At 33.0% G+C, this 20,626-nt stretch overlaps 1 protein-coding gene across 4 annotated transcripts in view; it reads left to right on the forward strand.

Moving 5' to 3' along the window:
- The window catches only part of LOC143236022 (solute carrier organic anion transporter family member 3A1-like), a 64,475-nt gene extending 51,227 nt beyond the window's left edge, over positions 1 to 13,248 (forward strand). For all 4 annotated transcript variants that reach the window (XM_076474230.1, XM_076474232.1, XM_076474231.1 and 1 more), the window contains 7 exons: positions 2,342 to 2,422; positions 3,544 to 3,661; positions 3,884 to 4,061; positions 5,901 to 6,088; positions 7,949 to 8,013; positions 11,482 to 11,605; positions 12,461 to 13,248. In XM_076474230.1, coding sequence (XP_076330345.1) covers positions 2,342 to 2,422; positions 3,544 to 3,661; positions 3,884 to 4,061; positions 5,901 to 6,088; positions 7,949 to 8,013; positions 11,482 to 11,605; positions 12,461 to 12,779 — 1,073 coding nt within the window. In that variant the 3' untranslated portion in view covers positions 12,780 to 13,248. The remainder of the gene's footprint in view (positions 1 to 2,341; positions 2,423 to 3,543; positions 3,662 to 3,883; positions 4,062 to 5,900; positions 6,089 to 7,948; positions 8,014 to 11,481; positions 11,606 to 12,460) is intronic.
- The last annotated feature ends 7,378 nt before the right edge of the window (positions 13,249 to 20,626 follow it).

Consider the following 20,626-nt stretch of genomic DNA (forward strand, 5'->3'; position numbering starts at 1 on the left):
TTGATGAAAGTTATCATAATTTACAAAATAAAGTAAAACCTAAGACATTTTATCACACACCTTTTAGGTGTGTGAATAGTTAGAACAAGAAGACTGAATACAGACATTTAATCTTTTCCCAGTAGTATTTAGAAGTGTCAGGTTTCTTGTCATCAACTTAATACAGCAGTTTTGTGAACAGTATGGGTATCCATACCAAAGAAAGTTTGAGTGCATGATCTAAGCCAATTGGAAAAGTCTAATGCATTTTTTATAACTTTAACATCTACCATACTTGCTGTGATTGCTATGAGGAGTTGTAGTCATTCATGTTGTAACATAACACTACTTGTGTTCATACTACTGCAAGATGTTTTTGTTTTCCATTTTTGAGTTCCTTCATTTTGCTTTATAAAGATGTATTTTTAAATAAGTAACTTTGGAACACCTTATGTAATAAGATTTGATGTAATGTAGTATTTGTGTAAAAGTTTAAGTTGTGAAATTTCCAAAATTTTTCTGTCTCCTGGTTGGACAGTGGTAAGTCTCTGGATTTACAGTGCTAAAATTGGGAACTAGGTTCTCCTCAGTGGACATAACAGATAGGCTTTGTTATAACAAGAAAACAATAGATGCACTTCTTTCACGTTATTCTTCTATTTTACTGGTCATCAGAATGGTTTATTTTTCACATCTAATCAGTTAACTTTCCACTGTAAGTCAAACATAAATGGTATGACTAAAAACACATTTATTGGTGACTTGTGGCCTTACTTTTCAAAATAATGTCGTTATTACAGTTACATTTATCATGTATAATATTCTTACATTAATATTTTGATTTATATCAATTTCTATCTAATAGTTGTAGCTTTTTTCAGTAATCACATATTGTTATACAGTAAAACCTGTCTAAGCTAGAAACTGCATAGGGTGGAAACCTGTACAAGCCAGAAATTTCAAAATTTTGCAGCATTATCTTAAAATTTCTCTTATAAAAGGCCCTCTGTGTTAATTTTAAATATTAATTTCTTATTTAATTAATAATATTGTTTAAATATTAATAAATTCTTGGACATTTTGTTGCAGTAAGTACTGGTTAAATATATTTGTTCTTTTTTTCTGCTGTCATTATTTTTGCAGTTAAAATAGATTCATAATTTATAGAAATATATTTGTCTTTTAAGTGCAAAATCTTACTATTTAAATAATTCAGATGAAAAAATAAATTCTTATCTTCCCTAATTTTAAAAGATAGTGAGGAAATAGAAATTCCTACTTTATCGCAAGTGTTAGTCATATTAACGCTATCAAATTGTATGGAAAAATGAAGGGGGGAAAATGAGCTTCATGAAGTGGCTGTAGAATTGGCATTCTCTTTTAACTGCATGAGAAAGTCCATTAAAAAAAAAAATGAAACGGTTGAAATTGGGTACTTCCTTCAAATAAATTTGATTAAGATTTTGTGTACTCGTGTATATTTTGAATGTCTATATTTGTTCTTATTCTAATAAATATAACATAAACAGTATAATAACTTTATTCACAAATATCTTGCTTTCCTCCAGTCAAGCAAGTATAAAGTTCTGCTCAAAAATTATATATAATTAAGGAAATGCATGCTCACTGTCTAACCCACAAAGCCTGCTAAAGCTGGAAATGTTTCTTGTTCCTGTGTGATTGTGCCTTTGACAGGTTTTACTGTATTTGTGTGTTTTGGTTGAACTTAACAACTTTAACAATATATTTAAAAATATTGTTTTAATTACATAACTTGCAAATGTAGCTCACTGCACTTACAAAACCTATCATTAAAGAACATCCCTGTAGCTTTCAAATGGACCTCATGTGGCACAAGAGAAATTATTAGGAATAGAAATTAACATTATAAAAGATAAACTAACTCTACATCTTATGGAAGTATTTTAAAATGTCTTGATGTTGATTTGTTGCTGTTAACTGCTATAAACTACAAGTGTTTTCAAGAACATAACTAATTTTTACATGGCACTATTAAATTCTTCATTAATGATGATGAAAGTTAGGATATATCGTTTTGCAGAGCTATTAAATAAATTCAAAGTTCACAGAGACAAAATGGTGTAGAGACAAAAATTTTTCCAGCAAATAAGATGTTTAATTTTGATTTGGAGAGAGAAATGTGAATTTTGAAGCCTGCAAAATTAAAAAAAAAAGATTCAGCCACCTGGAGATGTAAAAGGTAAGTTAGAGAATTTAAAAAAAATAAAGTTTTAGTGATGTTAAAATAATAAAAACCCAAGTGCTTTCAAAAGTTTTATTAATGTGAGTACAAGATGACTTTGCAGCACCATGAATGCTGACTGATGTTTCTCTCCAATAGGAGGGATTGCTATTCCTGGAGCTTGTATTGGGATCTTTCTTGGAGGATACTTGTTGAAAAGATTACAACTCAGGCCTAAAGGTAAGGCAAAGATGGAGTTTTTGTTTTATTATTTGATATTTTCAACCTAATCATCACTAATGGTAGTTAGTTTATTACCTCCACTACAAGACTGAATCAACTTTTCAGTTTATTGTCTATAAAATGGGTATGAAATTTTTCAAGTTTTAGGCTTGCGTAGAAAGAAAAGAAAAAAATTAAATTTGTCTGCAAAAATGGCTTAAAATAATTCTTTTCTTTTTACCCATTTTTTGCCATTGTCTAGTATTCAAGATTATAAAATGTGGTTGTTAAATATATGCAAGATTTTCTGGAAAAAAATAATACTATAGTTACAATAAATATTGTAAGTAAACAATTAATTTTTGACTGTAGGGAAGATATTGGTAAAAGCTTATGAAATGGTCTTATGTTTATGAACTGTTTCTTGTGAAATACTAGCGGTTTATTGGCCTGTTTGGTTTGTTTTGAATATTGCGCAAAGCTACTTGAGGGTTATCTGTGCTAGCCATCCCTAATTTTGCAGTATAAGACTAGAGGGAAGGTAGCTAGTCATCACCACCCACTGCCAACGCTTGAGCTACTCTTTCACCAACAAATAGTGGGATTGACCGTCACATTATACTTCCCCCACGGCTAAGACGATGAGCATGTTTGGTGTGATGGGGAGTCGAACCTGCAACCCTCCGATTACGAGTCGAGTGCCTTAACCATCTGGCCATGCCAGGCCTCAGCAGTTTATAAAATCATAAAAGATAAATTTAAAAGTTTCACTGTTAAAGTGGAAGCAAAGGTAAAAATAAATAATTGAAAATGGATTTGTAAAGGATCCGAGTAATTTTATTTTGATATTTTTATTTGTTTGTGGTAACTACTGATAAGTACTTTTTTTTTTCATTTCTTGGAACATATAATTCAGTTTTTACTTTTACGATTGGCTTGTATCGGAAACAACATTGATAAACAGTTACTGATTAATTTCTAAGTATTATCTACTTTTTTTTATAATTATGATTTTGTTTAAAGATAGAACCTAAAACTTGTACTTCAGAACCCCTTACACTGTTCAATCATTTAAACAATGTATAATATTATATAAGTCTAAGTGAGAGTTTCAGTTTAATTTTGTCATTTCTATTTAGGAGCGATTCAGTTTGTTCTGTTCTTCAATATACTCTGTATGGGACTATACACAATTCTTTACTTTCTGGGCTGTGACAACATCCAGATGGCAGGGGCCACTCTTCCTTACTTTAACAGGTACACTGTTTAGTGTTTAATAGTTATACCTAACAGATGTATACATACATGCATACATATGAAAAAATTTTTTTTTAAATTTGTGCAGTGTTTTGTCTTCTGATTTTTTTTTTTTTTTTTTTTTTTTTTTTTTTTTCTGTTCAGCAAACCACTAGCTGGTTCTCTTTTGAATGTATTATGTTCTGCAGAATAGCTTATAACTTTTGTAACATATTAATACAGTACTGAGCTTAAACCGTTCCAAGTCAACTTGACAGCCGACTGCAACCTCGGATGCCGCTGCTCTCCGAATGACATACAACCTGTTTGTGGAAAGAATGGTATTACTTACTTTTCACCTTGTCATGCTGGGTGTCGCCCTGAAGTTGGATCTCATCACCTTCCTGGTGGTGTAGTTAAGGTAAATCTTAGATGTTTTCAGGAAATATATATATATGTAGCTGTAGTTAGATTTCTTAATTACTTACCATTTGTGTAAATGTGTACATAGTTATTACAAAATTATATTTAAAGTGATTTATATTCTCCATCTATGCACCAGAGTATTGAATATATAAATGGCTTAAGTAGTAGACTATACAGCAATAAGAAAGGAAGTTTTACATTCTGTTCATTTGATGTTTTCATCTGTCATTGTAGCTCATAAAATCAGTTTTCTAAATTGTAATAATACAGTGCTTATAGCCATTACAAGGTAGTTAAATTTTCTATATTATTCCTATGACAAGGCCCAACTACCATTATTAAATAATGCCTATAGCATCTCTGAATTAATTTTATAGAAGTATCCAGTGACTAGTATTGTGTTCTCAATTATTCATGTTTCTCTAGTATTCACAACTGGAGATAATTCACTGTTATCAGTTTGCAATTTGAACAACAACTGTATAAAGAAAATCTAGATTGATAATAAAATGCCAGAACACAGTGAAAGACATTTGGAAATTGTAATGTTTTGGAGAACAGTACATAAGTTAGAAACTGGTCAAGTATAACTAGTAGTTGTAGAGAGGTCATCAAAAGGAGGACTTGCTGTCAGATTACCAGCAGAGATAAAATAATGTGTTTGCATTTAGAGAGTGGACAGTATTGTATCGAACCTAAATTTCATGTGGAAAAGACAAACATATGTTAATGGTGCTGAACTTGTATGGGTAAGAATCAGTTTTGATGACCCATTTGATCTTTATGTAAGGCTTACGATCAAAACTGTTTGCTATGGATGGTAATGACCCACACACTACAGTCACCATACATGTAACTTACTTTTTGGAAGATGAGTGCACCAAATACATAGCCTTACCAGCACTTACTTTGAGATCCAGTTCAACATAGAACACTGTGTGTTTGATATTTAGTAGCATGCTGAGACCGTTGATAAACAGAAAGCAAATATGACAGAAAAATGGATGGTGTTACCTCTTTAATTCACTGGTTTTTAAACAAGACATGCTGCTTAACTTATTTGTACAAGTGATAATATGCATTATTAACAAATATTTTCTAGTATTTATTAGAATGCAGAGATTATAGTACCAAACTGAGGATTTGTGGACACGAATTCGTAGAAAAATGTTTTAATACCAGGTCATGTGAAACTTTTATTGTCATCAGAATTGTTTCCATTGGCATTACCTAATACAGTTATAACTTGTAAGAACTACAGTGTAAAAAAAAAAAAAAAAACTTATATCATGATTGGTTTAAGTAATGTTTTTTTTGTTTTTTCTTCACAAAAGAAAAATTCACAAAACTGAAACAAATATTTTTTATTTTCCTTCAGAATTTTTGTATGTATCTACAGTTTTTCCTTTTATAAATTAAAATAAATAAAAAATATTAATGCCAATGTTTTCAAAGCAGTAATGTGTGTTTGCCTTTTTCTTTTGTGTTGAAAAATGGTATTCTTTGCATACAGAGTATTCATTCTAGCATTATTTTAATAAACATAGTTGTTGCGTATGAATACAATTTCACTGGATTCTTAGTGAAAATTATTTAGAAGTTTCATGACCTCATGAATAATTCTTTGCCCCATACATTAAAAGTTATATTTTAGAATGTTGAGCAAGGATCATTTTCTTCTGCTTGGTTTTAATTCTCCAAGATTGGTTCTGAACACCTCTTTCTGTACAAACAGTAATGTAAAAGTAAGATTTATTATTGCCTTACAGCTCATGTTTTTGTTTATATGTTATAACGACCAAAGTTTTAAACATAATCTTTTTTTTCATTAAAGAATTATACGAGCTGTGCTTGTATAATCACCAACAAGACCGTTTCCCAGGAAGTCATGGCTATCCCTCTGGCTACAGCTGGACCTTGTCCACAAGTTTGTGAGATAATGATTCCCTTTATGATACTGCTCTTTGTTATGACTCTTGTTGTGTCTATCACTCAGATGCCCCTTCTAATGGTTACTTTAAGGTAATGTATTCACTTGATGTTCTGATATTTCGTTTTGTCCCTCATCCAGAGCATCTAATTAATTTAGTTTCTGTCATATCTAGATTTGTTTTTTTAGTCATGGTATGAAATGTAGAATATCATAATTAGGTTCATTGAGGCAATATATGTACACGTATTTTTCTCCACTTTCAGAGGATCTTCAGGTACTGTAGAGTATTCAGTTTCAAATATATCTGTTCTCATATTTGAAACATATAATTAAAAAAACAACTTAATTTTATTGTATAACGTTTGGTTTCAGAGTACTATCATGAAATTAAATATAAACAAACCGCTGCCAAATATATTATATTAGGCTAGAAACTTTGCCTCTCTCTCTGTTTTCAATATGTCTGAATACAGGTGAGTTTACTTTTTAAATAATAATTTTCAATGTTAGTTATGAATTTTTGTTCTTTCTTATTGTGTCAGCTTGAAAGTACTGTTAAATTAGGTATTTGTTTAATTTCAAAGTGCTGTCCAGCATGAACAAAACTGGTCATTTTTAAAACTGTTTGTGGTCACCAACCTCAAAGATCACTGAAGTAACAAATTAATAATCTGTCTCATGCAACTGTGTAGGCTGTGAATCATGATAACACTTGATATTTGATAGTCAGAACCTAATCACAAGTACTTGTAGTTTTTCAAGTTTTGTTTAGCCTTTTTCAGCAAATGCAACTTTTCACATTTCTTTTTTACAAAACATGACAGTTATCCTGAGATGTGTGGGAGCTAGCTGCAAAAATCCAAAGACCAGATGAAAGTGGTTTCAGGACATATTATTCAACTTTTTGATGTTTGAATTCAATACGAAAGGGAATTTGTATTCATATTGAGTAACCAGCTTCCTTAATTCAAATAAAACTAGTTGGTCTTGTTTCTTCATAATTATCTTTCAAGTCTTGTAACATTTACCTGATGACCTTTGTGGGATAATTGACAGTAGCCTTTGATATTGTTTCTCTTGCAAAGACAAGGGGTTTTGAAATTTAGGTTACTGAAGTATGTTTTACTTCCCACCCATTCTTTTATCTTTCAATGTAGTTTAAAGCTTCATTTTTTTAATCTATGCCATATACAGTTAAGTTGTAGCTTATGTGTGTATGTGGTCATTATAAATGCACATTAATTGGTTATTTAAGGATCTAGTCCATCTAATGTCTGGGGAAGAATGAGTGTGTAGATGTTTTTGCTTCTTTTGCTTATTAAGTTGCTTATTGTAATATAAGTAGATAACACAAGATTTATCAAAGTTATATCATTATCATTCTATAATTATAGAATAAAACTTAAGAAGTTAGTGTATAAATGTGTTACATTTAATAATAAGTAAGTTGAAATTTTAATCACAGAAAGCTGGAATGATTCCGTAAACAGAATGAGACTGCAGATCAATCAGCCATCTTTTTTTTCTCAGTATAATTTCATTTAGAAACACTTTTTACCACATTACTATTGTATATGAGACTTTCTTTTTGAACTGATGTGAAAGAAAACATTAAAAGAGTAGAATTAGAAGGGACTTGGGAGTGAATAAGGTCCTTTTCAAAGCACAGTTCGAATGTTGAATTATCTATAGCAAGTTTCTCAACCATTAGTTGGTCACAACCATCTTGGAGTTCACAAGTAAATTATTATAGTTTTGGTTGTTGTACTTGCATTTTAGTGGTTTGCAACAATTTATGGAGACAGTGAGCTGAATCTTGGCATCTGATAGGATTAAGAAATGCTTATCTTGAGCATGCTTTCAGTCATAAAACATAGGTTTATGTGTGTGTATGAATAAAAACTACTTGTACTTACATCTATTGTATCTTTTTTTTTGTTGTTGTTTAGGTCTGTGAAAGATGAGGAAAGATCCTTTGCCCTAGGAATGCAATTTGTTATTTTTCGGCTATTTGGTAAGTTTTAACAGGAAACATATAGAATTTACCATGCATGAAAAAAACTTCATTATGCATGTGGATTGAAAAACCTAGCAGGAACATTGCTTGTGTGCTCCTGTTAGGTCTGTGACTGTAACCTTCAGGTAATGCAGTATCATTAACAAGATGGCTTGTTTCCTCATCAAAGAAATGTAGTGTTTTATCTTCTTTTCCTGCTTCCTTCTAATGAATATGTTCCCCTTAATCTCCTAATAAATACAAGGAGTCTTTTTTTTTTTTTCATCGAGTTGATTCTCACTTGGATGTTTTCTGTGTTGTATTTGACTCAGTAGTTAATTGTACACTTAAATCACATACAGTGTTCTGTGATGTACATAAAATTGTTTGGTAATATTAGACATCTATTTATTTAGTTGATTCATTTGACACTTGGGACTACTGGATTAAAAAGTTTTGGAAAAACACCCAGTAGGAATAAATGAATTGAAGAACAAGTTTGAAGCTTCACGCCGAGTGTTTTTGAGGATTTCTCGTGTTATAATAATGGAGATACAAACGTTCAAAATCTAGTTAGTCTTTCTTACAAGATAAATTTTGTTTTGGCAAAAGTTTAAAAAACAAGCCTGAATGTTATGGCAACTAGGAACGGGCAATTAAAACATAACCATATAAGTGAAGAATCGTTTCTTTGCATAGGGAGTTTCAAATTATCGTCAAATATATGGTATTACAGGTAAAAGAGATGGTGAAAGTGAATTTACCAGTTAAAACTATACATTCTTAATATAATTAATGTTTCATGTGGGTTTTTTTTTTGTTGTTCTGAAATGAAATGCATCATGTTGTCTTACTAGACAGTTTACTTTATGTATCATGAAAAAATACAATAGAAAAATTATTGTAGTAAGAGAACATTTTAAAATCTACATGAATATAATTTTTAAGTAATGTCAAGTTTCCTGTTTTAAGTTCATGTGCTTTTAAAGCACTAAAATTGTGAGTTCAATTCCCCATGGTGGACATAATAAATTGCTCAGTATGGATCTGCTAGAAAACAAACAAAATACATTTCAAAAAGTTAAGTAGTTTCTACTTGGTTTTTTTAAATTTTAAATCAGTATAATAATAAACTATAGAATAACTATGTAAAGGGAAAAATGAAAATAACAAGAAAAATTTAGGTGAATATCTATTGTAGTGTAAATTGAGCATTGTCTGTTGCATCAAATTTCTAGTGAACATTAGAAGAGAGTGTTTGAACAAATAATATAGTCCTTAAGTTTTGTGTATCACATGTTGCTATGTTAGCAGATTGAAAACTTGTATAAACATTTGTTTTTTAAATTGTGTAATATGTTTGAGATATTTTCACACAGGTAAATTACAGCTTAATCAAATTATAAAGAAATATTCATCCTTATTTAAGGATATTTAAGTTTGTATAATAGTTAAATAACACATTTTAATGAAATTAATTAAACAATTCTTTTATTTCTAAGTATTTTTGAGCATACCACACCATGACAGATTGCCTGACTTTTACTGACCAAATGCTTTCCATAATTGGCTTGACACGTCCAGGTGGCTAAGGCACACAACTCGCAATCTGAGGGTCGCGGGTTACATCCCCATCACTCCAAACATGCTTGACTTTCAGCCGTGAGGGGCGTTATAATGTGACAGTCAATCCCACTTTTCATTGGTAAAAGAGTAGCCTAAGAGTTTGTGGTGGGTGGTGATGACTAGCTGCCTTCTCTCTAGTCTTACACTGCTAAATTAGGGACGGCTAGCACAGATAGCCCTCGAGTAGCTGTGCATGAAATTAAAAAAACAACAACAAAAAAACCATAATCATACCACATTTTTGTTGATTCTAGTTTTGATAATTGGATGAAACGTTATATTATTTTCAATAAAATTTACATTGTATTATATAGCTTGATGGTTACAAACATTACATGCGAAGATGATTTATTCATTCAGCTTGATCAGATACTTTAAAACACTTTTTATTTTTAACCAATGTTTTGTAATTTGAAAAGTACCATCTTTATTTTTAACTTGTGTTTCCTGAGTTGTAAAGTACCATTTTTGTTTTTAACCCATGTTTCATGATTTGTAAAGCACCATCTTTTTTAACCCTTGTTTCATAATTTGTAAAGCACCATCTTTTTTTAACCATTATTTCATGATCTGAAAAGTACCATCTTTGTTCGTAACTTGTTTTATGACTTGAAAAGAACTTTTTTGTAGGGTGTTAAGTTTTGCTAGCCATTGCAAGATAAAATATGTAGTTTGAAACAGGGAAATCTCATGACAGAGAATACATATTACTAATAACTTGTTTACAAACACCTGATTTAATGCATCTGTTTATCAGTGATAAGTACTTATATTTATTGTTTATTGCATTATTTTAGCTTTGCTAGTTGTCATAGTGTGTGCAGTAAATCACAGTATTTATGAAATTCAGCCAATAGTCTTAACTTTAATGTTCTTTCTGAGTGATAGTATAAATATAATTAATTTAACAGTAACTTAAATATAGAATGAAATCAACACATTAGCTTAACTTTGATAACTGACCTTAAATATTAAAATTTAATGCAAGGTTCCAAAGATTCAATGTAGTGACATACTTTTTATAAGATATATGGATCTTGCTTTGCAGTGACAGTGTAATTTTACTTGTTATAGATATTGTTTGTGCATTTAAAGTAATACTCATAATGGATAACACGGTGTTGTGGTGTAAAGGAATAAGTGGTGCTGCTTAAGTTACATTTGATAAAGTAACTTATAGTGGTTTATGAATAGGTATTCTGTTGGATAAATTGAAAAGGGAAGTCAGTGATCAACATAAAGAAGTGGTTGTTATGTGCAAATTGGCATAATAATACTGTTAAAAATGTAATTGTAAATGTACTTAGAGGGATAGGCGATCTTACAAATTCGTAGGATTTTTTCAAGATTACTTTAAGAAATTACTAAAAGTAGGTAAAAATCTTAAATGGGCAAACAGTTGCTGACTCAATACCCAAATAACTGTTATGTATTGAGGCAATCTGGAGTTATAACTACAGTATTCACAGAAGACATGCAAGATTCAGGTGGTGACTAACAATACCTGACCTTGCATAAGCCCATTTCGAAGTTTAATCTGTAGTATACAGCTATTAATGTAATATACAACCATGTTTTTGATATACGTGCTTCAGTACTTTATCACAAATGTCTATTCAGCTGCAACTAGATATTAAACTTTGTATGATAATATATAGTGATTGTTAGATGGGAAACCAATTTCATATTTGATTTTTTGTTTTATGTTTATATTAACTAAATTATTTATTTAAAAAATGTACGTATAAAATTATGAAAATTCATGAGTCTATACATATGGTGCTCTTTCATTGTACTTGCACAATGAATGTGATTAACATGTTAAAATACTTACAGAATTATTCCTAATTTCATTATTAGGATATATCCCATCTCCCATAATGTTTGGTAACGTCATCGACTCGACTTGCCTGGTGTGGAAGGCCCACTGTGGTAAACCTAGTGGGTTTTGTCTGATGTATGATATTGAACAGTTTCGCTTAAGGTAAGACAGTTTTTGATAGTAATAATGTTTGGTAATTTCTTGACTCCATCTGTTTGGAGGGTTAGCATGGACAGGTGGTTCAGGTGCTTGACTTGTATTCTGGGTCGGGGGTTTGAATCCCCATCACACCAAACATGCTTGCCTTTTCAGCTGTGGAGGTGTTATAATGTGATGGTCAATTCCACTATTCATTGGTAAAAGAGTAGTCCAAAAGCTGGCAGTGGGTGGTGATGATTAGCTGCCTTCCCTCTAGTCTTACACTGTTAAATTATGGCTGGCTAGCACAGATAGCTTTCATGTAGCTTTGTGTGAAATTTAAAACAAACAAGCGCACAAATCACTTGTTTGATGTAGAAAACCTAATACTTGTTTTTAAGAAGCAACGAGAACATCAAGAACCAAGTACTTGCTTAGTAAACAGAGTTTCCAGATGAAAGAGTGTTAAAGTATGTGGGTCAAAGAGATTACTAACTTACAGAAAATTAGGAATACAGCTTGACTTAACATGAACCTTCCAACAGATGGACTATATTGTTAGTATACACAATAGTAAAACATTAATAAACTGAATCTGGAGATTTTAACATACAGAATTGTAGGACCTTTATGAATTTGGTACATGAACTTATTGTTAGGTGGAGGATATTATTAATATAAATGAGAGTAGAAACGTTAATACACTTGGTTCATAAACTTATCAGTAGCTTGTGCTGTAGTGTTTTATTGCTAGCTATTGTGGTGTGAAGCACAATTAAGCTCTAATAAACCAAATAAGCTTCACATATTCCAGCATTGTAAAGCCTGCATCAGTAAACATTCAATTCAGTTGTTTTATTAAGTTTTCTTCTATTTCAGGTATATTGCTATTTGCTCTGGGTTAAAAGTAACAGCTGGTCTTCTCTTTTTCCTTGACTGGGTGTTGATATCATGGCGACATAGGAAAGAGTTAACAGAAGGACCTACCATGACTGTTGGTGAGATTGTTTCCTCTATCATTTCCCTGGACCGACTTTCGGCCATGGGTCGAGGAGATCTTGCCAGAGATTGCGATGAAGTCTTACCACTAGAAGAAAATACTGGAGAAACTTGTGTAGAAAATGACCTTGGAAGAAATCACTGTCATAGACGTGGGGTGTCAGTACATCAAGTTAGTTTTGTTGGTGTACCAACTTAGCACTTGTTTTGAGCCTCAATACAGTTTATTTCTCTGTAGAATACACACACACATATGTTTGTGTCTGTTTTATATATATATATATATATATATATATATATATAGAAGTGTAATAGAAATAGTGTACAATTTGTAAGTAATATTTATGGTTCAGATCTTATATGCATAGAGACTTAAGCAGTAACTGGATGTGTTGTACTTAAATGTTCTGAGTTGTGGGAAAATTGAACAAAGTAAGAGATCCATACTTTTTTACTATCACTTTTAAGTTTCTTACCATTTCATTACCTTTGTGTAAAATAACTAATTACTCTTTATGTGAGAACAAGAAGAAAAAATATTTGCTACTCTGATGGTTTTACATGTGACCGTGATTTGGTGAGCTGTAATGGGAATATTGTGATAACCAAATTTTGGAACATGGTGTCAAATTAAAAAACAAATATTTACAATAAATTTCAAAAGTGACTGAGTTGATGTTGTGATTTTATTTTTATGTAACAACATTTATTAGAGGAAACAATTTGGAGTAGCATATATACACTATACAACATATGGCTGTTATGAAATTAATCACTTTGTTCTAAAGTCTGTAACTAAGGCTAATGATAAATTCAAAGAAACAACAAACTACAAAATCTTGCACTGTTGCATACCACATATTCCAAATATAACCAACATTTGGAAAAACAACATGGGTCTGGCCTCCCATGCTGAGAAAATCTCCTCTAAATATGTGGGAGAAGGGGTTAAATGGAGGTTAAACAGTATTTTATAGTATTTTAAAGTTTTGGAGAAGTAATACTGCCAAAAGAACACACAATTATATGTGAAAACTAAGCTTCACTGAGTAGAATATTGTCGTTGACTATCCATAATTAGAGGGATCTGAAAGTGATGGTTTCAGCAATCATATGGTATCAACTGAAATATGTGAAGTATCAGATAGCAGAAAACTGAAAATTATTTGCATTCCCAGAAAGTACAAATGAGAGACATTACCACTAGCTCTTTGCATAAATTTTTATGAATATCATATAAATATTTCTGCTGTACCTGACCATGTTTAGGTGCTAAATTTATACAGTTTTTCCTATTTTGATTAAAGTTTTATATCATTGTCTACTTCTGTGTATGGTATCTACTTAATAAAATGTTGTATTGGATAGATGATTCTTTTTTAATAAAATATACTAGCAGAGGTGACTTAATGGGTTAGGCACTGCCCCCAACACTCCTTCAAATACGTATTTTCACTTTAAACATTGCAGCCTCAATGTTTCATTTGACATTCTCGGGGTGACATTCTTATGTCACAAATTCATGAAATAGTTTAATTCTTTACTTATCCTATTATTGTACCAACATAAACTATGAAACAAAAACATTGTTCATGTTTTTTTCATGCAGTTTCTGCAGAACATCATCAAGTAACTTAGGACAAGTCTTTAGCCAACTGCTAAAAACCTGACATCTGTTTGAGTTGTGATACCATAGGATACAGAAGTGGGATAATGGGAATTTCAGTAAATTATTTTTTCTTAAATGCTAAGACTTGTGATACCACTCATGCTTTTGTTCTGACTGTGGTAGTACAGTCTTGTGTCATCAAGATTCTTTCTTGTACATCTTCTTCACTGTCTTGCATATTTATCTGAAATTGTTTTTTTTTTTTTTGTGACTTTGAAATCCAAATATATGTGCTCTTTGCATTTCCAGTAAAATGTTATCTTGTAGTTTCTCTTTATTTTTAAGACAAGTGTTTCCTTTAACACTGTCATCAGCATGATGAAATATTCTCTGGAACGAAATATTTTAAGATGATAAAATTATTTAAAACAACTATATCATGTTGTTAATTTGAAATAATAGTCTTAGTTTTATGTGAAATTTGGATGACTCTTTGTACTGTTAAATTGGAAAATTATTTATGCTTTATATATATATTATATCTTCACAATTCTCCTAAGAGTTACAACCCTTGGTTTTAGAAAAGCTGTTTCAAACTTGGTGAAATCATGAGCACATTAGAGTGTCTTGTAAAAGTAAGAGCTTGATGAGAATACAGGTGCACAGTGGAGTGGCTTCCAGAAGTAAGAAGCTAAGGAGAGTATGGATACACAAGGGAGTATCCTCTACAAGTAGGAACTTAATGAGAATATGGACAGACATATAGTGAAGTGACTTTAAAAAGTTGGAACTTGATGAGAGTATGGACAGACATATAGTGAAGTGACTTCAAAAAGTTGGAACTTGATGAGAGTATGGACATATAGTGGAGTGGTCTCTAGAAGTTGGAACTTGATGAGCATATAGAAGTTGGAACTTGATGAGCATGTGACCACATAGTGTAGTGGCCTCTAGAAGTTGGAACTTGATGAGAATGTGACCACATAGTGTAGTGGCCTCGAGAAGTTGGAACTTGATGAGAATGTGACCACATAGTGTAGTGGCCTCGAGAAGTTGGAACTTGATGAGAATGTGACCACACAATGTTGTGGCCTCTAGAAGTTGGAACTTGATGAGCATGTGACCACACAATGTTGTGGCCTCTGAAGTTGGAACTTGATGAGAATGTGACCACATAGTGTAGTGGCCTTTAGCAGTTGGAACTTGATGAGCATGTGACCACATAGTGTAGTGGCCTCTAGAAGTTGGAACTTGATGAGCATGTGACCACATAGTGTAGTGGCCTCTAGAAGTTGGAACTTGATGAGAATGTGACCACATAGTGTAGTGGCCTCGAGAAGTTGGAATTTGATGAGAATGTGACCACATAGTGTAGTGGCCTCGAGAAGTTGGAACTTGATGAGAATGTGACCACACAATGTTGTGGCCTCTAGAAGTTGGAACTTGATGAGCATGTGACCACACAATGTTGTGGCCTCTGAAGTTGGAACTTGATGAGAATGTGACCACATAGTGTAGTGGCCTTTAGCAGTTGGAACTTGATGAGAATGTGACCACATAGTGTAGTGGCCTCTAGAAGTTGGAACTTGATGAGAATGTGACCACATAGTGTAGTGGCCTCGAGAAGTTGGAACTTGATGAGAATGTGACCACATAGTGTAGTGGCCTCGAGAAGTTGGAACTTGATGAGAATGTGACCACATAGTGTAGTGGCCTCAAGAAGTTGGAACTTGATGAGAATGTGACCACATAGTGTAGTGGCCTCGAGAAGTTGGAACTTGATGAGAATGTGACCACATAGTGTAGTGGCCTCGAGAAGTTGGAACTTGATGAGAATGTGACCACATAGTGTAGTGGCCTCGAGAAGTTGGAACTTGATGAGAATATAGATACTCTTATTCGTGCAAATATATGACATAAAAATACCTTCAGTACGTAAGGTCGAGGATATGACGGGAGACAATTGTGATAATAATATTGAAAGTAGAACAGAATAGAAAAAGATCTGAAGTGTTGCCTATACACTTTTGTTGTCCCAAAGTTAAGTAATTGTAATAAAACAAACTTACAGTAATGAGAGGGAAACGGTAATAAAATTAAAGAACATTTATGCATACACACACGTTATTTAAATAACCATAGGTGTAGCTCTCTGAAAGCAGGGCTTGCTGGATTGAACGTAAAAGAAAACCAAAGAAACAAGAAATAAACATCCATAGTAATGGAAGTTGATCATATGAAAAATAACGATATATTAGTTTAAAAAAAGAAACCCCACCTACATATATCAACTTTACAACATCACTTCTATATGTACCAATCAAAAACAAGCAGTCGGTAAGAAATTGCTTCTTACTCTACGAACAAATGACATTTAGGTTGGTGACCCAGCTAGACCAACCTGTTGGTCATCAATGCCTGAATGACCAACGGGGAGATGTTCTGTCATAGTTGCTAGGTAACGATTGGTTGAGTTCTCTTTTAGCGTCAAATTTGTGGCATTCCTGCAGGTACAATTAATGTCCATGCTTTACACCATAGCTTGAGTGTTTTCTTATAGTAAAGTCACATCGGGCTATCTAATGAGTCCACCGAGGGGAATCGAATCCCAGATTTTAGAGTTGCAAATTCGTAGACTTGTCGCTGTACCGACGGGGGAACTAGTCACTTCGTGTAACAATTTGTTAAATGGGGATGTCATCATTAGTGGCACTGTTAGTACTCGTGATTGTATTTATAAATATGGTAAGTAGAAAAGTTTATTAGTGATTATGGTTTAAGGGTTAAATGTTGCTGAAAGACCAACTCGTGAACCTGTGGTGAGCGTAGATGAAATTTCAAGGCCCCACTGAAAGTCGGTCCCACGTTAGTGAAAGAATAGTACCAGAGTTGGCGGTTGGTGGTGATGATTAGTTCCCTTCCCTCTAAACATTACGCTGCCAAATCAGGGACGGCTAGCGTTGATAAACCTCGTGTAGCTTTGTACGAAATTCCAAACAAACAAAACTAGTTTGTTTTAAGACTACAAAAAGGGGTTATTCGTATCGTGTGGCTTTGCTCGAAATTCAAAGCAAACTCTCATACGTTTTGTGCACGATTGACAAGCATTTAAACATCCAAGTTTGAATTTGTGAGAAAACAAAAACCGAAGATAGGTGGGAGGCTCTGATATACTAGAAACCAAGTAGACACTAATGTAAAGGTCTGTGGTGCCGTTAACACTTGTTTTCTCATCCGTTGTATGCTATAAAAGTATAATAGGATCGACTTTATATATATATGTATACATCAAGGACATATCTATCGATTTAACACTTTTTATGTGTTGCCACACATTTTTGTTACATGAACGCCGTCATGAAAATTAATTCAAAAATTCGTTGAACCAATACCAAATAAAATAAGTATAATTATTTAAATAAGATAAATCATCCTAGTGGAAATATAATTAGTAATACTTGTTTTAAATGTCGCCGTGTTCCAAGTTATATATATACAATTTACAGAACACTAAGTTCTTACAAGACTTTATAAAAGCCTATAGTAAAAACCATGATAAAGTAAGTACTGCGGAAAATTAACGAGATATAATTCGCTAAAAATAAACAATATTTTTGCATTATACTCAAAGGCTTAGGTTTGGTTTGATTTCAATTTCGCGCAAAGCTACACGAGGGCTATCTGCACTAGCTGCTCCTAATTTTGTAGTGTAAGACTAGAGAGAAGGCAGTAAGTCGTCACCACTCACCGCCAACTCTTAGACTACTCTTTTACCAACGAATAGTGGGATTGACCGTGACATTATAACGTCCGTGGGGTTGAAAAGGCGAGCACGTTTGGTGTGACGATAATTTGAACCCGCGACCCTCAGATTACGAGTTGAGTGCTTTAACCACATGGCTATGCCGGGCCTTACTCAAAGGCCCAAAACCGATTTACTGTATGATGAATCATAATTTGAATGGTGCTTTTCATTTTCCCATTTACTTTCTACGAAAAAATGTCTTGTAGAATATTCAGCCCAATGGTAAGTGCATAAAATTCTTAAGTCGCGGGAATGAAACCTGTCGCCGTGAATGCGACCTGTTATAGATGTTAACTCCTATAATCTTCCAGTAGCTTTACGCGAATTTTAACAAACCAGAATCTTAAGAAATGTAATAAAATACACAAGCCCTCGATATACACATTTAACAGTAGAACTGATGAAGTTTTAAGGGCCAGGGGGCAATCCGATGATTGCGAGTTCGAATCCTCGTCGCACTGAACATGCCATTTGATCACATAAATCTTCTCTTCTGTTAGTTTTCTAATATTATCTATCAGATAACTAGATTGGTTTGTTTGAAAGTGCTCGGAAAGCTACACAAGGGCTATCTGCGTTAGCCTTCCCTAAATTACGATTGAAAAACTAAAGGGAAGGCAACTCCTTCTAGCCATTTCCACTCACTTCCAATTCTTGGGCTACTCTTTTACCAACGAATAGAGAGGGTGGGACGGAGATTCGAGCCCGTGACTTACAGATTGCCAATCGAGTGCCCTGACCACCTGGCAATGCTAGATATCTATCAGATAGTGCTTATGTTATCAGAAAGAGAATAACAAACGCAGTATTAGGTGTTGGTTTCGTTACGTTTGTTAATAATGATACTGTTATACTTTGCCATTTTTCGCATCACAAATATTTCTTTTTTTATTTCACTGACACTATTATAGTAAAGATTAAAATGATTTAAGAAGAAGTAAAACGAGTCTTTTTCTGTAGCAAATTCACAACGAGCTCTCTGTTGTATCTACTGAGGGGAACCGACCCCCCTCGATTTAGGACTGGAAATTCCGCCGAAGGACACAAGTAAAATGAGCTGTGAAAAGACTGAAATCTAGACTTCAGGATAAAGATATATACTCAACGATAAGGGCTGTGTTTTTAAATATGTTTGGTTGCAAAACGACAATTTATTTTTCATTTCTGAACTACACAAACTCGTATAACCGTTCTTTAATTTAACTAGAAAATATTTATATTTACTTTTATTGACTCTACTATCATTCCTTTACATCGTAAGAAAAAACAGCTCTAAACATAACTCACTTTTTAATTCATCACTCTTGAATTGTAAAGAAAGTACGTGATATATTATTTCTTATCCAATGAAAAGCGACATCTTGCTTTTATTGAATTCCATTTCCCTCATATTCATTTGAAGTTTTGTTTTTAATTTCACGGGACTATTGTGTTCATACGCTTCGCTCTTGATCGAGTTAATTTTCAATGTATTGTGCGTAACAAACCGGTGCGAAACACATAACGAGTATTTTTTTTTTTACTTTGCAAACTTGAATACTTTGTTTACAATTTTTTATTATATTTAGAATGGTTCATGCACGTGTTTAACGTGTAAATCGTACGTACATCGTGTTTTGTATTAGACTGATGTTATTCTAGTTACAGACTATTAAGTTCCCTAGTGGTGCAGCGGGATGTTTGCGGACTTACAACGCTAGAAACCGGTTTTCGATACCCGTGATGGGCAGAGCACAGATAACCAACTGTGCAACTTTGTGTTTAACTTATAACAGAGCCTACTGAGCCACCCCATAGATAGTACAGTTGAAGTGAATTCACTTAGTTTTCTGTTACTAGGTTCTCTCCAATTGTAACCCCTCACGGTGAGTCAGCAATAATTTCAAGGATTTTCAATGCTAAGATCCAGGGTTCGCTTCCTCTCGGTGGGCAAAACTCACACAGCCTATTTCGTTGCTTTGAGTTAAATCAAATCACACACACTCCAGTTGCACAAGTCATGTGCAAGTTTAGAAATACGTGAAGACTGTATCTCAGGGCCGGTGGTAAGAGTATTAATACCAGCCGTCCCGAGATACATTTTTACTTCAACAAGGTTTCTCGTCATCACGTAAAGACTCTGTTTTCCCTATTTCTGTTAATGGAAGTTAACCAACTAACATGTGTGTCAAACAGTTCACCCTGGAAAATTTCGTCCTCTTCGAATAAGTACATAAGTGTTGATTCTCGTCCAAATTTTTGTTTGGTTCAGGAACTTCTAGTAGACAGCACTTTTGCTGTCTTGTGTCTACATGGTTTACGTTGTTAATTCTTAACCGCTGGTTGCAACCCCTTTCTCAAACTCAGCCAAATTTAAAGAATATATCCAAATGCATATTTCTGTTGAAAATGTCTTAGATCAAACCATTAAATTTAATATAATAAACAGCATCGTATAGTAAAGCCCAGATACTCTTAAATCTCTTGAACTCACTTACGACATACATTACAAAAACGTACAATATACAAGAAAACTATTAACGGAGTCCTACTTGGCCAAGAGTAAGTTAAGACTGTAAACTGATATAAATAATGGGAATATTCCTTACCCAAGAGTAAGTTAAGACTGTAAACTGATATAAATAATGGGAAT

This window comes from Tachypleus tridentatus, chromosome 13, assembly GCF_004210375.1.
Source record: "Tachypleus tridentatus isolate NWPU-2018 chromosome 13, ASM421037v1, whole genome shotgun sequence".
Lineage (NCBI taxonomy): Eukaryota > Metazoa > Arthropoda > Merostomata > Xiphosura > Limulidae > Tachypleus > Tachypleus tridentatus.